The following is a 22,139-nucleotide window of genomic DNA, read 5'->3' as shown; positions in this document are numbered from 1 at the left end:
ATGTTGCTAGACAACAATGAACCTACGAGCTATGGAGAATCGATGGTGGGCCCGGATTCCGACGAATGGCTCGAGGCCATAAAATCCGAGAGAGGATCCATGTACTTGATGGTCGTAAGGCTGTTGGGTGCAGATGGATTTTAAAAGGAAGACAAACAAAGATGGTAAGTGTCACCATTAAGAAAGCTCGGCTTGTCGTTAAGATGTTTTCCGACAAGTTCAAGGAGTTGACTACGATGAGATTTTCTCACTCGTAGCGATGCTAAGAGTCTGTTGGAATTATATTAGCAGTTACTGCATTATTTATGAAATCTTGCAGATAGGATGTCAAAACACTGTTTCCTCCACGATTTTCTAGAGGAAAGGTTGTATGTGATACAACCAGAAGGTTTTGTCAATCCTGAAAGATGCTAACAAGTATGCAATGCTCCAGCAATCCTTCTAAGGACTGGAGTAAGCATCTCGGAGTTGGAATGTACGCTTTGATGAGATGGTCAAAGATTTTGGGTTTATACAAAGTTTATGAGAAACTTGTATTTCCAAAGAAGTGAGTGGGAGCACTATAGCATTTCTGATGAGTATATGTTGTTGACATATTGTTGATTAGAGATGATGTAGAATTTCTGGAAAGCATACAGGGTTATTTGAAAAGTGTTTTTCAATGGAAAACCTGGATTAAGCTACTTGAACATTGAGCATCAAGATCTATAAGGATAGATCAAAAACGCTTAATAGTACTTTCAAATGAATACATGCCGTGACAAGATTTTGAAGGAGTTCAAAATAGACCAGCAAAGAAGGAGTTCTTGGCTGTGTTACAAGGTGTGAGTATTGAGTAAGACTCAAGACCTGACCACAGCAGAAGAGAGAGAAAGGACGAAGGTCGTCCCCTATGCTTTAGACGTAGGCTCTGCAGTGTGCTATGCTGTGTACCGCACATGAAGTGTGCCTTGCCATGAGTTGGTCAAGGGGTACAATAGTGATCCGGGAATGGATCACATGACAGCGGTCGAACTTATCCTTAGTATCTAGTGGACTAAGGAATTTTCTCGATTATGGAGGTGAAAAGGAGTTCGTCGTAAAGGGTTACGTCGATGCGAACTTTGACACTAATCCGGATGACTCTGAGTTGTAAACCGAATTCGTATAGTAGAGCAGTTATTTGAAATGGCTCCAAGTAGCGCGTGGTAGCATCCACAAGATGACATAGATATTCGTAAAGCACACACGGATCTGAAAGGTTCAGACCCGTTGACTAATAACCTCTCTCACAAGCATAACATGATCAAACCAGAACTCATTGAGTGTTAATCACATAGTGATGTGAACTAGATTGTTGACTCTAGTAAACTCTTTGGATGTTGGTCACATGGTGATGTGACCTGTGAGTGTTAATCACATGGTGATGTGAACTAGATTATTGACTCTAGTGCAAGTGGGAGACTGTTGGAAATATGCCCTAGAGGCAATAATAAATTGGTTATTATTATATTTCCTTGTTCATGATAATCGTTTATTATCCATGCTAGAATTGTATTGATAGGAAACTCAGATACATGTGTGGATACATAGACAACACCATGTCCCTAGTAATCCTCTAGTTGACTAGCTCGTTGATCAATAGATGGTTACGATTTCCTGACCATGGACATTGGATGTCGTTGATAACAGGATCACATCATTAGGAGAATGATGTGATGGACAAGACCCAATTCTAAGCCTAGCACAAGATCGTGTAGTTCGTCTGCTAAAGCTTTTCTAATGTCAAGTATCATTTCCTTAGACCATGAGATTGTGCAACTCCCGGATACCGTAGGAATGCTTTGGGTGTACCAAACGTCACAACGTAACTGGGTGGCTATAAAGGTGCACTACAGGTATCTCCGAAAGTGTCTGTTGGGTTGGCACGAATCGAGACTGGGATTTGTCACTCCGTGTAAACGGAGAGGTATCTCTAGGCCCACTCGGTAGGACATCATCATAATGTGCACAATGGGACCAAGGAGTTGATCACGGGATGATGTGTTGCGGAACGAGTAAAGAGACTTGCCGGTAACAAGATTGAACAAGGTATCGGGATACCGACGATCGAATCTCGGGCAAGTAGCATACCGATTGACAAAGGGAATTGTATACAAGATTGATTGAATCCCCGACATCGTAGTTCATCCGATGAGATCATCGTGGAACATGTGGGAGCCAACATGGGTATCCAGATCCCGCTGTTGGTTATTGACCGGAGAACGTCTCGGTCATGTTTGCATGGTTCCCGAACCCGTAGGGTCTACACACTTAAGGTTCGATGACGCCAGGGTTATAGGGAATAGATATACGTGGTTCCCGAATGTTGTTCGGAGTCCGGATGAGATCCCGGACGTCACGAGGAGTTCCGGAATGGTCCGGAGGTAAAGATTTATATATGGGAAGTCCTGTTTTGGTCATCGGAAAAGTTTCGGGTGCTATCGGTAATGTACCGGGACCACCGGGAGGGTCCCGGGGGTCCACCAGGTGGGGCCACCGGCCCCAGAGGGCTGCGTGGGCCAAGTGTGGGAAGGGACCAGCCCCTAGGTGGGCTGGTGCACCTCCACAAGGGGTCCAGGGCACAGGAAAGGGGGGAAGGGGGAAACCCTAGGCTAAGATGGGCCTAAGGCCCATCTAGTGGGGCGCCCCCCCTCTCTCCCCCCTTGGCCGCCCCCCCAAGTCCCATCTAGGGCTGGCCGCACCCCTTGGGGGGGGAACCCTAGATGGGGGCGCAACCCCTCCCACCCCCCTATATATAGTGGGGGTTTTGGGGCTGCCAGAGACAGGAGAACACCTCTCTTTTGGCGCAGCCCTACCCCTCTCCCTCCTCCTCTCCCGCGGTGCTTGGAGAAGCCCTGCAGGATTGCCACGCTCCTCCATCACCACCACGCCGTCGTGCTGTTGCTGGACGGAGTCTTCCCCAACCTCTCCCTCTCTCCTTGCTGGATCAAGGCGTGGGAGACGTCACCGGGCTGCACGTGTGTTGAACGCGGAGGCACCGTTCTTCGGTGCTTAGATCGGAATCAACCGCGATCTGAATCGCTACGAGTACGACTCCTTCATCCGCGTTCTTGCAACGCTTCCGCATCACGATCTACAATGGTATGTAGATGCACTCCCCTTCCCCTCATTGCTAGATTACTCCATAGATTGATCTTGGTGATGCATAGAAAATTTTGAATTTCCGCTACGTTACCCAACAAAGATTGTCTTCCATATGCCGAATTCTCCTACAACAACAGCTTCCAAGCGAGTTCGGGCAAGGCCCCATTCGAGATTCTCTATGGCAGAAAGTGCCGTACTCCTCTCAATTGGTCAGAGACTGGTGAACGCCAACTTCTTGGCAACGACTTAATCACAGAGGCTGAAGAAATGTGTAAAGTCATCCGTGAAAATCTCAAAGCTGCGCAATCGCGCCAGAAGAGTTACTATGATAGTAAGCACCGTGACTTGGCTTTCGAGATTGGAGACCATGTCTACCTCCGTGTCTCTCCAATGAAAGGCACTCGTCTCTTCGGTATCAAAGGGAAGCTTGCCCCTAGATACGTGGGTCCTTTCAAGATCATTGGCAAAAGAGGCGACCTCACCTATCAACTTGAGCTTCCCTCCAACTTCGCGAACATGCACGATGTGTTCCACGTGTCACAACTTCGCAAGTGCTTCAAGACTCCTGAGCGCACCATCAACTTCGAAGAGATTGACCTCCAAGAAGATTTGTCTTATCATGAGCACCCCGTTGCTATTCTTGAAGAAACTGAGCGCAAGACTCGCAACAAGTCAATCAAATTCCTGAAAGTGAAGTGGTCGCACCATTCCGACCGAGAAGCCACCTGGGAACGCGAGGACCACCTCCGTTCCGAATATCCGGAGTTCTTTCAGTCCTAGATCTCGGGACGAGATCCTCTCATAGTGGTGGAGTGTTGTAACACCCCGGATGTAACTTTCCATATTTGTAACTCCAAATCTTGCCATTTTCGGCTATGTGTTATGATTTTCCCTCCGTGGTCGGGTTTTGTTTTTCGTTTTGCATTTTGTTCATGTCATGCATCTCATATCATGTCATCATGTGCATCTCATTTTCATACGTGTTCGTCTCATGCATCCGAGCATTTTTCCCGTTGTCCGTTTTGCAATCCGACACTCCCACATGCACCGGCACGTCCCTCTTGTTTCTTTTCGTGAGTGGGTGTTAAACATTCTCGGAATGGACCGAGGTTTGCCAAGTGGCCTTGGTATACCACCGGTAGACCACCTGTCAAGTTTCGTTCCATTTGGAGATCGTTTGATACTCCAATGGTTAACCGGATAACCGCAAAGTCCTTTTGTGTGTTGCAGCAAACTCCCCTCTAAACAGTCCAATAACCCCTCTAAGTCACCTCCATGCTCTCGGTCGTTCGATCACGATCGTGTGGGCGAAAACCGCACTCCATTTGGAGCCTCCTAGCTCCCTCTACCTATAAATATGTGCACACCTCCTCCAAATCCCGGTTGAAACCCTAGAAGATTTTCCTCTCCGCACCCGGACGAAACCTCCCACCGACGGACACGTCCGCCGCCGATCCCCCGTCCAGCGGCGCGCCGCCACGTGGCAGCTGCGCCCACATCGCCGCCGGCCCGCCGGGGCCCAGGCGGGGCCCTTCTGTTGGAAATATGCCCTAGAGGCAATAATAAATAGGTTATTATTATATTTCCTTGTTCATGATAATCGTTTATTATCCATGCTAGAATTGTATTGATAGGAAACTCAGATACATGTGTGGATACATAGACAACACCATGTCCCTAGTAAGCGTCTAGTTGACTAGCTCGTTGATCAATAGATGGTTACGGTTTCCTGACCATGGACATTGGATGTCGTTGATAACGGGATCACATCATTAGGAGAATGATGTGATGGACAAGACCCAATCCTAAGCCTAGCACAAGATCGTGTAGTTCGTTTGCTCAGAGCTTTTCTAATGTCAAGTATCATTTCCTTAGACCATGAGATTGTGCAACTCCCGGATACCGTAGGAATGCTTTGGTGTACCAAACGTCACAACGTAACTGGGTGGCTATAAAGGTGCACTACAGGTATCTCCGAAAGTGTCTGTTGGGTTGGCATGAATCGAGACTGGGATTTGTCACTCCGTGTAAACGGAGAGGTATCTCTGGGCCCACTCGGTAGGAAATCATCATAATGTGCGCAATGTGACCAAGGAGTTGATCACGGGATGATGTGAGTTACGGAACGAGTAAAGAGACTTGCCGGTAACGAGATTGAACAAGGTATCGGGATACCGACAATCGAATCTCGGGCAAGTAGCATACCGATAGACAAAGGGAATTGAATACGGGATTGATTGAATTCCCCGACATCGTGGTTCATCCAATGAGATCATCGTGGAACATGTGGGAGCCAACATGGGTATCCAGATCCCGCTGTTGGTTATTGGCCGGAGAACGTCTCGGTCATGTCTGCATGGTTCCCGAACCCGTAGGGTCTACACACTTAAGGTTCGATGACGCTAGGGTTATAAAGGAAGTTTGTATGTGGTTACCTAATGTTGTTCGGAGTCCCGGATGAGATCCCGGACATCACGAGGAGTTCCGGAATGGTCCGGAGGTAAAGATTTATATATGGGAAGTCCTGTTTTGGTCACCGGAAAAGTGATTTCAAGAATTGTTTAACGACGCTGATTCGAATACGATCCACGTCAGTTCTCAGAGGGGTTAAACTATGATTCAAATATGACCAAAGATAACCTCCCAATGAGCTCGGCACTTTGCCAATCAAATGGGTATCGACGGCTATGTTCTCTTTGGTTCGAATACGACCCATGTTTGAACAGGAAGCCCCCAAATGACCTTACTGCTTACGGCACGATTCGAATACGATCATGAGCTCGCTCCTTCCTTTAAGCCATCATGTAATCTTGTAATAAAAACAACACGTGCATATTTAGAGGAGAAAATAGGACAGAGGTCCTGCTTTTATTGCTTCATCATAATATATACATGTCTGAGAGAAATATGTACACCAAGAGAGCCGGTGGCTCAAGTGTAGTAAGGCCGAAGCTGAGCTATGTTCCATGGCCGACGGGTCTCCTCCTCCGACTTACGTGAATCTTTGTGCTCCCGAACGTCAATGAGGTAATAGGACCCGTTGTGCAAGTTCTTGCTGACCACAAAGGGCCCTTCCCAAGGCGGGGATAACTTGTGTGCATCTGTTTGATCCTGGATGAGCCGGAGCACAAGGTCGCCTTCCTGGAAGACCCGGGATTTGACCCGGCGGCTATGATAACGACGCAGGTCTTGTTGGTAAATCGCCGAACGGGCCGCTACCACATCACGCTGTTCGTCCAACAAGTCAAGAGCATCCTGGCGCGCCTGTTCATTATCCGTCTCAACATAAGCCGCCACGCGAGGTGAGTCGTGACGGATATCACTGGGGAGGACTGCTTCTGCTCCATAGACCATGACGAAAGGCGTAAAGCCTGTAGACCTGTTAGGAGTAGTGTTGATGCTCCATAAGACGGAGGGCAACTCCTCCACCCAACAACCCGGCGTCCGTTGCAAAGGGACCAAAAGCCGGGGCTTGATGCCCTTCAGAATCTCCTGGTTAGCTCTCTCAGCTTGACCATTGGATTGAGGATGAGCCACTGAGGAAACATCAAGTCGGATATGCTCTCGTTGACAAAACTCTTCCATAGCGCCTTTGGAGAGATTGGTGCCATTGTCAGTTATGATGCTGTGCGGAAAGCCGAAGCGGAAAATCACCTTTTTCATAAACTGAACCGCCATGGCTGCATCGCATTTGCTAACTGGCTCAGCTTCTACCCACTTTGTGAACTTATCAACTGCCACCAAGAGGTGGGTCTTCTTATCCTTGGACCTTTTAAAAGGCCCAACCATATCAAGCCCCCAGACCGCAAAGGGCCAAGTGATCGGGATCATCCTCAGCTCCTGAGCCGGCACATGAGCCCGTCGTGAGAACCTCTGGCAACCATCACATTTACTGACCAAGTCCTCTGCATCAGCATGAGCCGTTAACCAATAAAAACCATGACGAAAAGCCTTGGCCACAAGAGACTTTGAGCCGGCGTGATGGCCACAATCCCCTTCATGGATCTCACGCAAGATCTCTTGACCTTCCTCAGGGGAGACACAACGCTGAAACGTTCCTGTAACACTGCGATGATGTAACTCGCCATCGATAACGATCATGGACTTAGCTCGCCGGGTTATTTGCCTGGCCAAAGTTTCATCCTCAGGCAACTCACCCCGGGTTATATAAGCCAGATATGGCATTGTCCAGTCTGGTATGACATGAAGAGCCGCCACCAGTCGTGCCTCCGGGTCAGGGACAGCCAAGTCTTCCTCTGTAGGCAACTTAACTGAAGGGTTATACAGGACGTCCAGGAAAGTGCTAGGCGATACCGGCTTTCGCTGAGAGCCCAGCCGGCTTAGAGCATCCGCCGCCTCGTTCTTCCTGCGATCAATGTGCTCCACTTGGTAGCCCTGAAAGTGCCCCGCAATGGCATCAACCTCGCGGCGATAAGCCGCCATGAGAGGATCTTTAGAATCCCACTTGCCTGATACTTGTTGAGCCACCAAGTCTGAGTCACCAAAGCACCTTACCCGGCTCAAGCTCATCTCCTTAGCCATCCGAAGACCGTGGAGCAAGGCCTCGTACTCAGCCGCATTGTTAGTGCAAGGAAACATCAACTGTAGCACATAATGGAACTTGTCACCTTTAGGGGAAGCCAATACAACGCCAGCCCCCGAGCCCTCCAACTGCCTGGACCCATCGAAGTGAATAGTCCAATATGTGTTATCCGGCTTTTGCTCGGGCACTTGTGACTCTGTCCAATCATTGATGAAATCCACCAAGGCTTGAGATTTAACAGCAGTGCGCGGCACATATTTGAGACCATGAGGTCCAAGCTCTATAGCCCACTTAGCAATTCTCCCTGTGGCCTCTCTGTTTTGAATGATATCACCAAGGGGGGCAGAACTGACCACAGTAATGGGATGACCCTGAAAGTAATGCTTAAGTTTCTGGCTTGCCATGAACACACCATAGACCAACTTCTGCCAATGCGGGTACCGTTGTTTAGACTCAATAAGCACTTCGCTGACATAATAAACCGGCCGCTGAACCGGATGCTCCTTACCCTCCTCCTTGAGCTCCACCACAATAGCCACACTGACGGCTCGTGCGTTTGCCGCCACGTACAGTAGTAAGGGCTCCTTATCAACCGGAGCAGCAAGGACTGGAGGCTCTGCCAGCTGCTTCTTCAAATCCTCAAAGGCGGTATTACCTGCATCATTCCAGACAAAGTTATCAGTTTTCTTCATCAACTGATATAATGGCATGGCCTTCTCACCCAAACGGCTTATAAACCGGCTTAAAGCAGCAATGCGACCCGCCAAACGCTGAACGTCATTTATACACGCCGGCTTAGCCAGGGAGGTGATGGCCTTGATCTTCTCCGGGTTAGCTTCAATGCCTCTGTCAGAAACCAAAAAACCAAGAGCTTGCCTGCAGGGACACCAAAAACACACTTGGCCGGGTTAAGCATCATCTTATAGACCCGGAGATTATCAAAAGTTTCCTTTAAATCATCTATCAGGGTTTCCTCTTTGATGGACTTAACCACAATATCGTCCATGTAAGCGTGAACATTGCGCCCGATCTGTTTGTGAAGACAGTTCTGTACACAACGCTGGTAAGTCGCCTGTGCACACTTGAGTCCAAAGGGCATAGACACATAGCAGAAGGCTCCAAAGGGAGTGATGAACGCCGTCTTCTCCTGGTCCTTAACTGCCATCTTAATCTGATGATAACCGGAATAAGCATCCAAGAAACTTAAACGTGCACAACCTGCCGTAGCATCAATGATTTGATCAATACGGGGGAGGGCAAAAGGATCAGCCGGACACGCCTTATTCAAGTCCGTGTAGTCCACACACATCCGCCAGGTGCCGTTCTTCTTGAGCACGAGCACCGGATTAGCCAACCACTCTGGGTGAAAAACTTCAACGATAAACCCGGCCGCCAAGAGCCGGGCCACCTCTTCACCAATAGCTTTTCGCCTCTCTTCATTAAACCGCCGAAGGAACTGTCTGACCGGCTTAAATTTCGGATCAACATTGAGAGTATGCTCAGCGAGTTCTCTAGGTACACCTGGCATGTCAGAGGGTTTCCATGCGAAGATGTCCCTATTCTCACGGATGAACTCGATGAGCGCGCTTTCCTATTTTGGATCCAGATTGGCACTGATGCTAAACTGCTGAGATGAATCTCCTGGAACAAAATCAACAAGCTTAGTTTCATCAACCGACTTAAATTTCATCACCGGCTCATTCTCCGTCGTCGGCTTTTTCAGAGAGGTCATATCTGTTGGGTCAACATTGTCCTTATAAAACTTCAGCTCCTCTGTAGCACAAACAGATTCTGCATAAGCCGCATCACCTTCCTCACATTCCAGAGCCACTTTCCGGCTGCCGTGAACCGTAATGGCCCCGTTGTGACCTGGCATCTTGAGCTGTAAATACACATAACATGGTCGTGCCATGAACTTGGCGTAAGCCGGCCGTCCAAATATAGCATGGTATGGACTTCTTATCTTGACCACCTCAAAGGTCAATTTCTCCACCCTGTAGTTGTTCTCATCACCAAAGGCCACTTCCAATTCGATCTTGCCAACTGGATAAGCCGACTTACCAGGTACTACACCATGGAAGATGGTGTTTGACTGGCTGAGGTTCTTATCAACCAACCCCATACGGCGAAAAGTCTCATAATAGAGGATGTTGATGCTGCTGCCTCCATCCATGAGCACCTTTGTGAACTTATATCCTCCCACTTGAGGAGCCACCACTAAGGCCAAGTGGCCCGGGTTATCCACCCGGGGAGGGTGATCCTCCCTACTCCATACTATAGGCTGCTCAGACCACCGCAAGTAGCGCGGGACCGCCGGCTCAACCGCATTCACAGCCCTCTTGTGAAGCTTCTGATCTCGCTTGCACAAGCTAGTGGTAAACACATGATACTGTCCACCGCTAAGCTGCTTTGGATTGGTCTGATAACCCCCCTGCTGCTGTTGATGACCCTGGCCAGACTGTTGATTAAAGCCCCCTTGACCACTCTGAGGACCCGAATTTGAGCCGCCCCCCGGGCCATGAAAGCCGCCGGCGCCTGAGCCGCCGGCACCTGAGCCGCCGCCCGGGCCATTGTAGTTTTTAAAGGCCTTCATGATTGCACAATCCTTCCATAGATGAGTCGCTGGCTTCTCTCTAGAGCCGTGCCTCGGACAAGGCTCATTCAACAGCTGCTCCAGTGAGGGTCCTGACCCGCCGCCTCGGGGAGGGGGCCTCCCCTTGCGTTGCTGGTTATTGCCTTGCGCGCTGGCGTTGGCCACAAACTCTAGGCTGCCATCTGCCTTGCGCTTGCCTCCTCCTTGGTTCCCCGGGTTAAACTGAGGACCCTTGCCGTTGCCGTTCTTCTTTCCCTTCCCTGTCCTTTCATCATCTGAAGGGGGATCCTTGGTACCATCAGAATCGGCGTACTTGACAAGAGCTACCATTAGCGTACCCATATCATTGCAGTCGCGCTTAAGCCGCCCGAGTTTCATCTTCAGGGGCACAAAACGACAATTATGCTCCAGCATTAAAACTGCTGAGCCGGCATCCATTTTGTCTGATGAATGTATGATTTCCTTAACCCGGCGAACCCAATGTGTCGTGGACTCACCCTCCTGCTGCTTACAGTTAGTCAAATCCACAATTGACATAGACTGCCTACAGGTATCTTTGAAGTTTTGGATGAACCGGGCTTTCACCTCAGCCCAAGACCCAATGGAATTCGGTGGTAGCCCTTTCAACCAAGTGCGGGCAGTTCCATCTAACATCATGGTGAAATACTTGGCCATGGCCGCCTCACTGACCTCCAGCAGCTCCATAGCCATCTCATAACTCTCGATCCAGGCTGCGGGTTGCAAGTCAGCTGTGTAGTTAGGCACCTTCCTAGGGCCCTTGAAGTCCTTAGGTAGACGTTCATTACGGATAGCTGGCACCAAACAAGGGACACCCCCGGTCCTGGTAGGGATACCCACATCAACGGAAGTCGTCGGATAAGCCGGGGGGGTCTGGTAAGCCGTCAATTGAGGCACTTGCTCCGCCTCTTGGCGCGCTTTGTCCTGGTCTGCTGCGTAAAAGGCTCCATTATAAGCCGGGCCATGGCCAGGGGGCGGGTCATGGCGTCGGACGTTACTTGAGCCGGTTGCTGAGACCATGTGCCGGTTGTAACTCGGGCTCTGGCCTGGACGAGGGGTCGAGTGGATCCTATCCCGGCTGTAGGAGTATGCCTCTTGCTGCGCCAGTGCTGTCTGAAGGAGTTCCCTGACCCGGCGGGTTTCAATAGCCGTCGGAGAGTCGCCGTCAACTGGGAGAGCCGCCAGCCGTGCTGCCGCAGCGACCATGTTCTCCAGCGGGTTATTATAATGACCCGGGGGTATTGGCACATACTGAGGCGGGGCAGGGGGCACCTGGGGAGGCCCCATCACTTGTGGCTGAATAAGGGGTCCAGACCCAGGCGCTATGACCCCTGGCGGGTTACTAGACCCTGCTCCTGGCGTGTTGAAGAGGTTGTGTGGATCGTAAAACGGTGGGAGTCGAGATTGGGCCTTTTGATGCCTCCTTCTTATGACCTCATTGGCCGCGTTCTGATCCATCGTGAGTTGGAAGGACTGCGCCTGAATCAGCTGAGTCCGGGCATCGAGAGCCGCCCGCTCCGCAGCCAGCCTAATCCCTTCCGCTGCAAGATCCTCTTTAGCTTTTATCAGATCCAATTTTAACTGTGGCACCTCCGCATCATGCTGAGCTTGATCCGCCGGGTCAACCGTGGCGGTTAACAGGGCCGTCATCTTGTCCGTGAGATCCATTAGCACCTGAGCCGGCGAAGGCACCGGGGTTCCCGCTCCAGCAGCAGGGTTCTAAACAGGCTGCGCACCAGCCATAAAAACTCCAACCTGACTTGGCGGCTCAAATAGGTCCGGAATACTGTCACCATCGGAACAACCCATGAGCCTGTCATCCTGAAGTTGGTACAACGAGTTTGACTCATCGGTGGCCGACTCGCCGTCAGAGCCGGCGGCCGTCTCATCACCGGACCCAGCTGGATCAAAGGGCCCTCCATGGATGCATCCCACAAAAGTGTGCTTTACGGCAGGCCGGGCCCGGGCGGGTCGTGCGCGCTGAGCCGTTTCGATGAGATCGGCGCAGAGATCCGGCTCAGGTCCCGGTTCACCAATCTTGCCAATGAAGACATGGATTCCACCGAAGGGGACCCGGTACCCGTACTCAATTGAGCCGGCGTCGGGGCCCCAGTTTGCATCGTCGATGTAGAGCTTGCCGCGATGACTCTTGGTCATCCGGCCCACAGCGTATCCCTTGAGCCCTTCGAAGCTGCCCTTCAAGAACTCAAATCCACCGTGCGCTGGCCCCACGGCGGGCGCCAACTGTCGTGGAATTGTCACGGCAGATGTCCTCGAGCTAGGACTTAGTCGTGGAGCCGTCGCAACTAGGAAGCTTGAAGGGGTTATGTGGGACAAGGAACACGAGGGTTTATACTGGTTCGTCCCCTTACGATGAAGGTAAAAGCCTACGTCCAGTTGAGGTGGTATTGATTTGGGTTACAATCACCAGGGAGCTAAACTGCTATGCCCGGCTCTCGACGAGATTGTTGTTGTCCCTAAACCGCTGTCGGGTCGTCCCTTTTTATATAGGGAGGCGGACGCCCAGCAGCCCTTAGAGCCCCGGCCGGCTCATAAGAGTGTCCGGCTCGGACTCTCAATCATACTTGCCTTACACTACAAGTTCTACCATAATAATGATTATAACTATGGGCCTTAAGCCGTATCCGGGTCTTAGCCCATCTCTGGCCCATCGTCTTCAAGCTTGTCTCCGGGCTTCTGGCAACGACCATACGAGTAACCCGGCCCCTCCTGGCGGGTGACTCTAAGGTCTATATCCTCAACAGGTTCCATTGCTTGTGTTCTTGCTGTGGGTAGAGCCGGGAGACGAGTTCGTGAACGAGGAACCTGTTGAGTACGCTTACGAGGATCAAGCTTTCGACAACTCTGAGAACCTTGCAGGCAAGATGACCATACCCTCGAAATCACTTCTATCTTTGCTTTCCTAGTTGTCGTTTTATTGCTATGCTGCGCTGCCTACCACTTGCTATATCATGCCTCTCATATTGCCATGTCAAGCCTCTAACCATCCTTTCCTAGCAAACCGTTGTTTGGCTAAGTTACCGCTTTTGCTCAGCCCTTCTTATAGCGTTCATAGTTGCAGGTGAAGTTGAAGTTGGTTCCATGCTGGAACATGGATATTTTGGAATATCACAATATCTTTTATTTAATTAATGCATCTATATTTTTGGTAAAGGGTGGAAGGCTCGGCCTTATGCCTGGTGTTTTGTTCCACTCTTGCCGCCCTAGTTTCCGTCATACCGGTATTATGTTCCTTGAGTTTGCGTTCCTTACGCGGTTGGGTGATTTATGGGCCCCCCTTGACAGTTCGTCTTGAATAAAACTCCTCCAGCAAGGCCCAACCTTGGTTTTACCATTTGCCACCTAAGCCTTTTTCCCTTGGGTTTTCGCGAGCCCGAGGGTCACCTTTATTTAAACCCCCGGGCCAGTGTTCCTCTGAGTGCTGGTCCAAACTAGAGCCACTTGCAGCGCCACCTCGGGGAAACTTAATGGCTGGTTCTAGTTGTACGTAGTGTTCATCCGGTGTGCCCTGAGAACGAGATATGTGCAGCTCCTATCGGGATTTGTCGGCACATCGGGCGGCTTTGCTGTTCTTGTTTTACCATTGTCGAAATGTCTTGTAAACCGGGATTCCGAGACTGATCGGGTCTTTCCGGGAGAAGGTTTATCCTTCGTTGACCGTGAGAGCTTATGATGGGCTAAGTTGGGACACCCCTGCAGGGTATTATCTTTCGAAAGTCGTGCCCGCGGTTATGAGGCAGATGGGAATTTGTTAATGTCCGGTTGTAGAGAACTTGACACTTGACTTAATTAAAATACACCAACCGCGTGTGTAGCCGTGATGGTCTCTTCTCGGCGAAGTCCGGGAAGTGAACACGGTTCGGGTTATGAATGAACGTAAGTAGTTTCAGAATCACTTCTTGATCATTTCTAGCTTCGCGACCGTTGCGTTGCTTCTCTTCTCGCTCTCTTTTGCGTATGTTAGCCACCATATGCTTAGTGCTTGCAGCAGCTCCACCTCATTATCCTTTCCTATAAGCTTAAATAGTCTTGATCTCGCGGGTGTGAGATTGCTGAGTCCTCGTGACTCACAGATTCTATCAAAACAGTTGCAGGTGCCGACGATGCCAGTGCAGATGACGCAACCGAGCTCAAGTGGGAGTTCGATGAGGAACGTGGTCGTTACTAAGTTTCTTTTCCTGATAATCAGTAGTGGAGCCCAGTTGGGACGATCGGGGATCTAGTATTTGGGGTTATTTTATTTCCATTTGGATTTGACAGTAGTCGGTCTATGTGTGGATTTTGAATGATGTATAAATTAATTTATGTATTGTGTGAAAGTGACGATTGTAAGCCACTCTCGTTATCTCATTCTTATTCATTACATGGGATTGTGTGAAGATAACCCTTCTTGCGACAATACCACAATACGGTTATGCCTCTAAGTCGTGCCTCAACACGTGGGAAATATAGCCGCATCATGGGCGTTACAAGCGAGCCACAGATCGAGTGAACAGGCGTGAGCAAAAGGCACTGGCGTTAGCGCAGTGCGACTTGAGACTAGCGTCGACTTTTGACAACAATGATCCTTAATGAAATGACGCGTTACTATACCACTGGGGAGGAGGAGTAACTTCTACTATGTTTGCATCGTAGTATCATTTTTATCTATTTTTATTATTTGTATTATATGAACTATGTGTTGCGTGGCACTGATTTGCTCGCGCGCTGTTTTTTCAGCGCCCGACGCTACATTTTATAGTGTCCGTTGGAGCCAACGCCTTGCTGGGCGCAGAAAAACACTATTTCCGTGCTGTTTTTACAGCGCCGCTCCTGTTGGAGATGCTCTATTTCCGCGCTGTTTTTACAGCGCCCCTCCTGTTGCTCTAACGCGAGATAGGGAATCACGGTTAGAGTTGGCCTTAGTTTCCTGCAATTAACTCCTCACAACACAATCCACCATGTCGACCCTGCCCTGTTTTTCGAGCTGCAAGATGCGACAGCATGCACATATTGCAATTTACAAAGCTGAAACCACGGCAGTAAAGAATGCAAATAATCAGGGGAAATGACGTTGGATTATATAGAATCAAACGCAACTTGCACCTTCACTCGCATCTCCCGACCATTCCGTACACCGACGACTCTACGGAAAAAACAAGACCAACCAACAGAAGTTGAAAGAAGATGCGCATTTCACTGGGCAACCATTCGACCTCTCAAGGGAAGGGCGCGTGCTGCTTCATCTCCGTGGCCGTGACGTCCACGGCGAACCCCTTGCCGTGCAGCCGCCAGTAGTCGGCGTTTGGGTTGATCCACTCCGGCTCATCCATCTCCACCCTCTGAGCCTTGAGCCCGCGAGCCGAGCTGTCCACCTTGCACCTCTCGTCGCGTGCGCGCACCAGCTCGGCGCGCACCCGGCCCGGCTCCACGGCCTGCGGCGACATCATGAGCGCCGGCGCGCCGAGTGGCAGCCGGTCGCCGCGGTCCACCTGCCACGTGCACCAGAACTTGCCGTACGTCTTGGCCATCCTGGCCATCTCCGAGGTCTGCAGCATCTCCGGCACGCCCACGTCGGTCCACAGCCCGGCCTTGACCTCGTAGGCGTGCGAGTGCCACAGCCTCTGCTCCTCCGGCGGCAGGTCCTCGAAGATTTTGTCCGACACGATGTACTCCACACCTGCAACATCCAAATTTATAAGCAACTAAACGTAATGGTCTGCGTGGTTCCGGCGATTGACATACCGATGAGGCGGGCCGAGGGCTTGTCGGAGTCGTAGACGGCGCACTGGAGGACGTCTTGGTTGAGGCGGGAGACGAAGTGGTGGACCTCGAGCTGCCGGTGCATGTCATGCGCGTACAGCGCGAAGCTGCACGCGTGCTGCTTCATCTGGCGCACCGGCTTCAACGGCTGCAGCACCTGAGCGCCCATGTCGATCGCCTGCGAGGAGACCGTGGTCGGCCTGCCCGGCGGCGGCGCCGTCCCGCCGGTGCCCGAGGCGGGCGTGGGCGCTGGGTTCTGATCACTGGAGGACATCGCTTCTCGCGCGTTGGCAGATCGCAACAGGCTGATTAGCGACCAGTCGAGGGCGCGGTCTTCTTATCTTCGTAACTTCGAGGCGTTCGCGCAAGCTGGCCTGACGCCGTGACGCGTGCTGCTTTAGGCGAAGGACGTGGCGTGCTTGCAGAAGGCGCGAGAACTATGAGTACGAGCTTCCACCGCCGAACGTGGCGCCTAAGTCCGATACACGTCGCAAAAAAAAAAAAAAAAGTCCGATACACGTCACAAACTTGGTTGCTAATCATCCCGAATACTTGACCTCACAGGGATCCCGAGGAGGACCGACGGCTGGGATAATAGTATCATATGGTATGGCAGTACAATCTATATTAAATTTTCGTTAGTTCACTTCCTTCTTTCAAGAGGATACATGGAGTGAAGCTCACATGGTTAGCTTTGTCAGATGACAAGAATTCAGGTCTTAAAATTGAAGGTTTTTTTGCAAAAGTTTTAAATTTGGCACCGGTGCTTGCACTATTTTAATTTAATTTCAGTCTTTCTAGCATGTTCGTTTAGTGGAGGAGATGTTTCAGTCAACTACGAGTCATCATGGTACTTCCTTCGTTTCTTTTTAGTCTGCATATAAGCTTTGATTAAAGTCAAACTTTGTTAACTTTGACTAAGTTTATAGAAAAAAATATCAAGATTCACAATATGAAATCAATATTGTTAGATGCATCATGAAATTAATTTTCATACCATACAACAGCTTTAGTATTGTAGATGTTAATATTCTTTCCTACAAAATTGGTCAAACTTTACAAACTTTGACTTTGATCAAATCTTATATACAGACTAAAAAGAAACGAAGGAAGTACTACATTAGAATGGACTTCAAAACTCCATGGCTGGATAACACACAAGCCTCTTAAATTTTTCTACATGAACTTTCATATTTACTTCATCCAAATACCATCCCTAAATACAACACGAGTTGTATTCCATTTTAGTATCAGTTGATAGTCAAATGTGGGTGCGTCTTAGGTGTTGTGCGGGTGGCTGCTGCGCATCCGGCTGGCGGTGGCCTCGTGCGGCGACGCGCCCCCCCTCCCTGGTGGCCTCGCATGGCAGTGCTCGCCTCCTCCGAGGTGGATTCGCCGCGGCGATATCCAAGTGAGCCTCCTGGGCTCGGATCCCGTGGCCGCTCCATCCCGCTGCTCCCGTGGCGGTCCTCCTCCGGCCTGGCGGCAGCTGCGCCGGTTGTGTTCTCCTTCGCCCCTTCCGCCATCACCAGCTAACTGCCCGGTGTGGCGTGGCCTCTTCCCTGAAATCCACCACCTCCAGCGTCCCCCACCCAACTTTTGGTTGTTGTTGCGACCTTGCCGTTGCTCCTCCCAGTAGTCCGGCCATGCCTTGTCTCCTCTCGGCTGGCTGTGGATGCTGCTGGTTGCGACGGTTCTGGGCATCCCCTGCTCAAACCTGGCCTGTGGTGGCTGGTGGCGGCTCGGGTGCCTGCAACAGTGTGGCGCTGGTGGTTGTCGTAGGTGATGCTGATTCGAGTGCGCGTCCTTTGATGGGTGCATCTCTCCTTCCTTCGATGCTGGTTTCGGTCAAGCAATTTGGTTTCCACGTCTTCAAATCCTGATCTGATGACATTTGGGATTGTCTGGTCAAAAGCCGGGGCGAAATCCCTGCTTCGCTTCGGTGCTGGCAGCGGCGACACCTGTGGGTGCCATCACCTTCTTAAAGGCACTGCCATGGGCTTTTGTCAAAGTCCCTCCTTGAGCACTGGGGGAAATCCTAGGTCTGGTTCACCACATCAGACGATGGTGGCGGCCCGACGTCATATCCTTACATCCTTCATGAAGGCGCAGTCTTGCTCGTGGTGTCTCCAGTATTAGAATAGATGATATTGGGCCGTGGTTGGTTTTGGGTTGCTTCTCAGGGCGTGAGCATCCGAAGCGCAATGTATGACATCGTCGATGCCTCGTCTGTGGCCCCTGCCTCCCGTCCAGTCGGATCCTGCACTCACTTGCCGACTCCTCTAGGCACTTAAGGTGGGGGTACGTTGATTTGGTCTCCCTTGGAGTGGCGGTCGTGCGATTTAGGCGTCTTGCGGTCGTGACGCGGTCTAGGTGCTCTGGGTCTCGTCTCCTAGCCTTCCTTGGCTGGAGTTCGAGCTAGGCGAGTGTATACTGTGTTGTATCTTTTTTCCGCTCCCCACTCACCTCCTTCTCTCCTATCTATCAATGAAAGATGCGCAAGCTTTGCGTATTCACGAAAAAATACGAACAGAAAACTTTAGCCACCACTGTAAGGGCATATTTCTCCCTAAGTGGTTTTGGTGATTGATGACAGTGCATTTGCGGACTAATCGTGTGCACTGAGCATTTCAGATATCTCATGTCTAGGCGCAAGACGATTCGGTGCCCCTCGGAGCCTATCGAAGACGGCTGTCTCTACGTTTCTTTTCGGTGGATTTGAGTCGTAGGAAAGCCGTACAATTAAGAGGGGGTCCGCTTCGGAAAGGTTAGGAGGAATCAACACGTACACATCTGTTCCTTTGCACCACCTTTCCTTCGCTTCGATGGAGCACCGTCTGTTTATCCATGTCTCTGCGATATGAAGGCAGCCAAATGCTAAAGCTTATGTGGCATGCGGTAGTACTGCTCAAGGGAGCGGTAGTACCGCAGGGGCCAGCGCTAGTACCGCTCCTGGTGAGCGGTAGTACCGCTGCCTCCAGCCCTGAAGCTGATACATGCGGATGTAGGCGCGGATGTAATTTTTACATCCGCCCTTACGCGGTACTACCGCGACGGCTATCCGGTACTACCGTGCCGGACTTTTGCACAGTTCCAACCTCAGCGGAAGTTGTTACGAAAGCAATTTATTACTTCTGTGCATTTTCAGTACGAGTTGATACCTGCCTTACGGTAGCACCGCTCCGGCGGTTCTACCGCTCGTTTCCCTGTGCAACAGGCCCTCATCTGGTCACTACCGCGCAAGCGGTAGTACCGCAACCTATGTGGTAGTACCACGGCTGTGTGCGGTAGTACCGCATCGCGCGGGCTGGGAGAGGGGATAACGGTTGGATCTTTTCCCCCACTATATAAAGGGAATCTTCTTCCCCAAGAAGACCACCTCTTCCCTCCCCAAGCTCCATTGTTGCTCAAACCTCCATTTTCGCCCGATCTCTCTCCCTAGCCAATCAATCTTGTTGATTTTCTAGGGATTGGTTGAGAAGGCCCCGGTCTACACTTCCACCAAGAGAAATTTGATCCCCCCACTAATCCCTTGCGGATCTTGTTACTCTTGGGTGTTTGAGCACCCTAGATGGTTGAGGTCACCTCAGAGCCATATTCCATTGTGGTGAAGCTTCGTGGTGTCGTTGGAAGCCTCCAATTAAGTTGTGGAGATAGCCCCAACCTTGTTTGTAAATGTTCGGTCGCCGCCTTCAAGGGCACCAATAGTGGAATCACGGCATCTCGCATTGTGTGAGGGCGTGAGGAGAATACGGTGGCCCTAGTGGCTTCTTGGGGAGCATTGTGCCTCCACACCGCTCTAACGGAGACGTACTTCCTCTCAAAGGGAAGGAACTCCGGTAACACATCCTCGTCTCCACCGGCTCCACTCTTGGTTATCTCTTACCTTTACTTGTGCAAGCTTTTATTGTGTTGTATCCCTTGCTTGATTGTGTGCTTGTTGTTATTGCATCATATAGGTTGCTCACCTAGTTGCACATCTAGACAACCTACTTTGATGCTAAGTTTAATTTGGTAAAGAAAAGCTAAAAATTGTTAGTTGCCTATTCACCCCCCCTCTAGTCAACCATATCGATCCTTTCAATTGGTATCAGAGCCTCGTCTCTTTATTAAGGACTTTACTGTCCGAAGAGTATGGTTGGCACCGGAGACGAGGGGGAGGAGCACTTCAGTGTGAATCTGTCCTTGTCTACGACCGATGGGGGATCCTCGGTCTCTCGTGAGGAGTTCAATGCGGCTATGGACACATTGAAAACCTCCATGGCGACCGAGGTTAAAGGCATGTTTAAGGAGTTTCTTGAAGGCCTTAAATTATCCACCGCACCGTTGGAAGTGGTTGATCCGGCTAACAAGGTGGCGGATGCTAACTCCAAAAAGGGGGAAGCTAGTAGTGATCAAGTTCCTTTGCCTAGTGGTAGGAGCGGGAGTGGCATCTTTGCCCATGTTGAACCTCCCCTCACCTATGGAGGACCGGTTCCCTCCACACATATGAATCATGTTGGTCCTCCTCCTAAGCTTGTGAAAAATGAGGATTTTGCCGCTTGGGTGTATCGCTTTAAACATCGTTTAAATCATAGTTCTACTAATCTTTGGAGAATTATTGAGTGAGGTTTCTACCTGCACAATCCAAGCAAGTTCACTCCTAGACAAGCAGCGGATCATCAATTCGACGAGTCCGCTCTCTTCATTCTCCAAGAAGCTATTCCTCCCGAAGATATTGCGCATCTCTGACCTTTCACCGTGGCCAAGGAAGCATGGGAGCATGTTGTTTCCTTGTACAAGGGAAGCGCAAGCTGATACGTCCATTTTGCATCATGTTTTCTTACTGTTATTTATAATGTTTTTATTCATAATAATGCTTTTTGGAGTAATTCTAATGCTTTTTCTCTCATAATTTGCAAGGAACACACCAAGAGGGAGAATTCCGGCAGCTGAAATCTGGACCTGAAAAAGCTACGTCAGGCCACCTATTCTGCACAAATCCAAATAAGCTGAAACTTCACGAAGATTTTTTATGGATTATTTAAGAAATATTGGAGCCAATAATCACTAGAGGGGGGCCACCAGGTGGGCACACCCCACCTGGGCGCGCCAGGCCCCCCAGGCGTGCCCTGGTGGATTGTGGCCTCCACGGCCCAGCTCCGGTGCCCATCTTCTGGTATATAAGTCATTTGACCTAGAAAAAATAAGGAGAAGACTTTCGGGGCGGAGCGCCGCCGTCTCGAGGCGGAACTTGGGCAGGAGCACTTTTGCCCTCCGGCGGAGCGATTCTGCGGGGGAAACTTCCCTCCCGGAGGGGAAATCATCGTCATCATTATCACCAACAACTCTCCCATCTTGGGGAGGGCAATCTCCATCAACATCTTCACCAGCACCATCTCATCTCAAACCCTAGTTCATCTCTTGTATTCAATCTTGTTACCGGAACTATAGATTGTTGCTAGGGGGTGGCTAGTAGTGTTGATTACATCTTGTAGTTGATTACTATATGGTTTATTTGGTGGAAGATTTTTTTTCAGATCCGTGATGCTATTTAATACTCCTCTGATCATGAGCATGTTTATTATTTGTTTGTAGTTACTTTTGTTCTTGAGGTCACGGGATAAATCATGTTGCAAGTAATCATGTGAATTTGATATGTGTTCGATATTATGATGGTATGTAAGTTGTGATTCCCTTAGTGGTGTCATGTGAACGTCGACTACATAACACTTCACCATACTTGGTCCTAAGGGAATGCATTGTGGAGTAGTAAATAGATGGTGGGTTGCGAGAGTGACAGAAGCTTAAACCCCAGTTTATGCACTATTCCGTAAGGGACCGATTGGACCCAAAAGTTTAATGCTATGGTTAGAATTTATTCTTAATACTTTTCTCATAGTTGCGGATGCTTGCGGGAGGGTTAATCATAAGTAGGAGGTTTTTTCAAGTAAGAACAGCACCTAAGCATCGGTCCACCCACATATCAAATCATCGAAGTAGCGAACACGAATTAAACCAACATGATGAAAGTGACTAGATGAAATTCCCGTGTACTCTCAAGAACGCTTTGCTTATCATAAGAGACCATTTGGCCTGTCCTTTGCCTCAAAAGAA

At 50.1% G+C, this 22,139-nt stretch overlaps 1 protein-coding gene across 1 annotated transcript; it reads right to left on the bottom strand.

The window, feature by feature from the left end:
- Positions 1-15,336: 15,336 nt before the first annotated feature.
- LOC109768873 (oil body-associated protein 2B) lies at positions 15,337-16,353 on the bottom strand. The gene is made up of 2 exons (XM_020327610.4): positions 16,026-16,353; positions 15,337-15,960 (listed from the first exon to the last, which is right to left on the bottom strand). The coding sequence occupies exons 1-2, from the start codon at positions 16,315-16,317 to the stop codon at positions 15,500-15,502; spliced, it is 753 nt and encodes a 250-aa protein (XP_020183199.1). The 5' UTR covers positions 16,318-16,353; the 3' UTR covers positions 15,337-15,499.
- Positions 16,354-22,139: the final 5,786 nt, after the last annotated feature.

This window comes from Aegilops tauschii, chromosome 3 (genome assembly GCF_002575655.3).
Source record: "Aegilops tauschii subsp. strangulata cultivar AL8/78 chromosome 3, Aet v6.0, whole genome shotgun sequence".
Classification (NCBI taxonomy): Eukaryota; Viridiplantae; Streptophyta; class Magnoliopsida; order Poales; family Poaceae; genus Aegilops; species Aegilops tauschii.
Note: the sequence above shows the minus strand (reverse complement) of the source record. Positions and strands in the feature narration are given on the sequence as shown.

What these genes read in the sequence shown, in the direction of transcription:
- LOC109768873 (XM_020327610.4), bottom strand. Translation starts at nt 16,317, where the DNA reads ATGTCCTCCAGTGATCAGAACCCAGCGCCCACGCCCGCCTCGGGCACC. An exon ending in GCCCTCGGCCCGCCTCATCG is followed by an intron (nt 15,961 to 16,025) that starts GTATGTCAATCG and finishes TGGATGTTGCAG; the next exon opens with GTGTGGAGTACATCGTGTCG.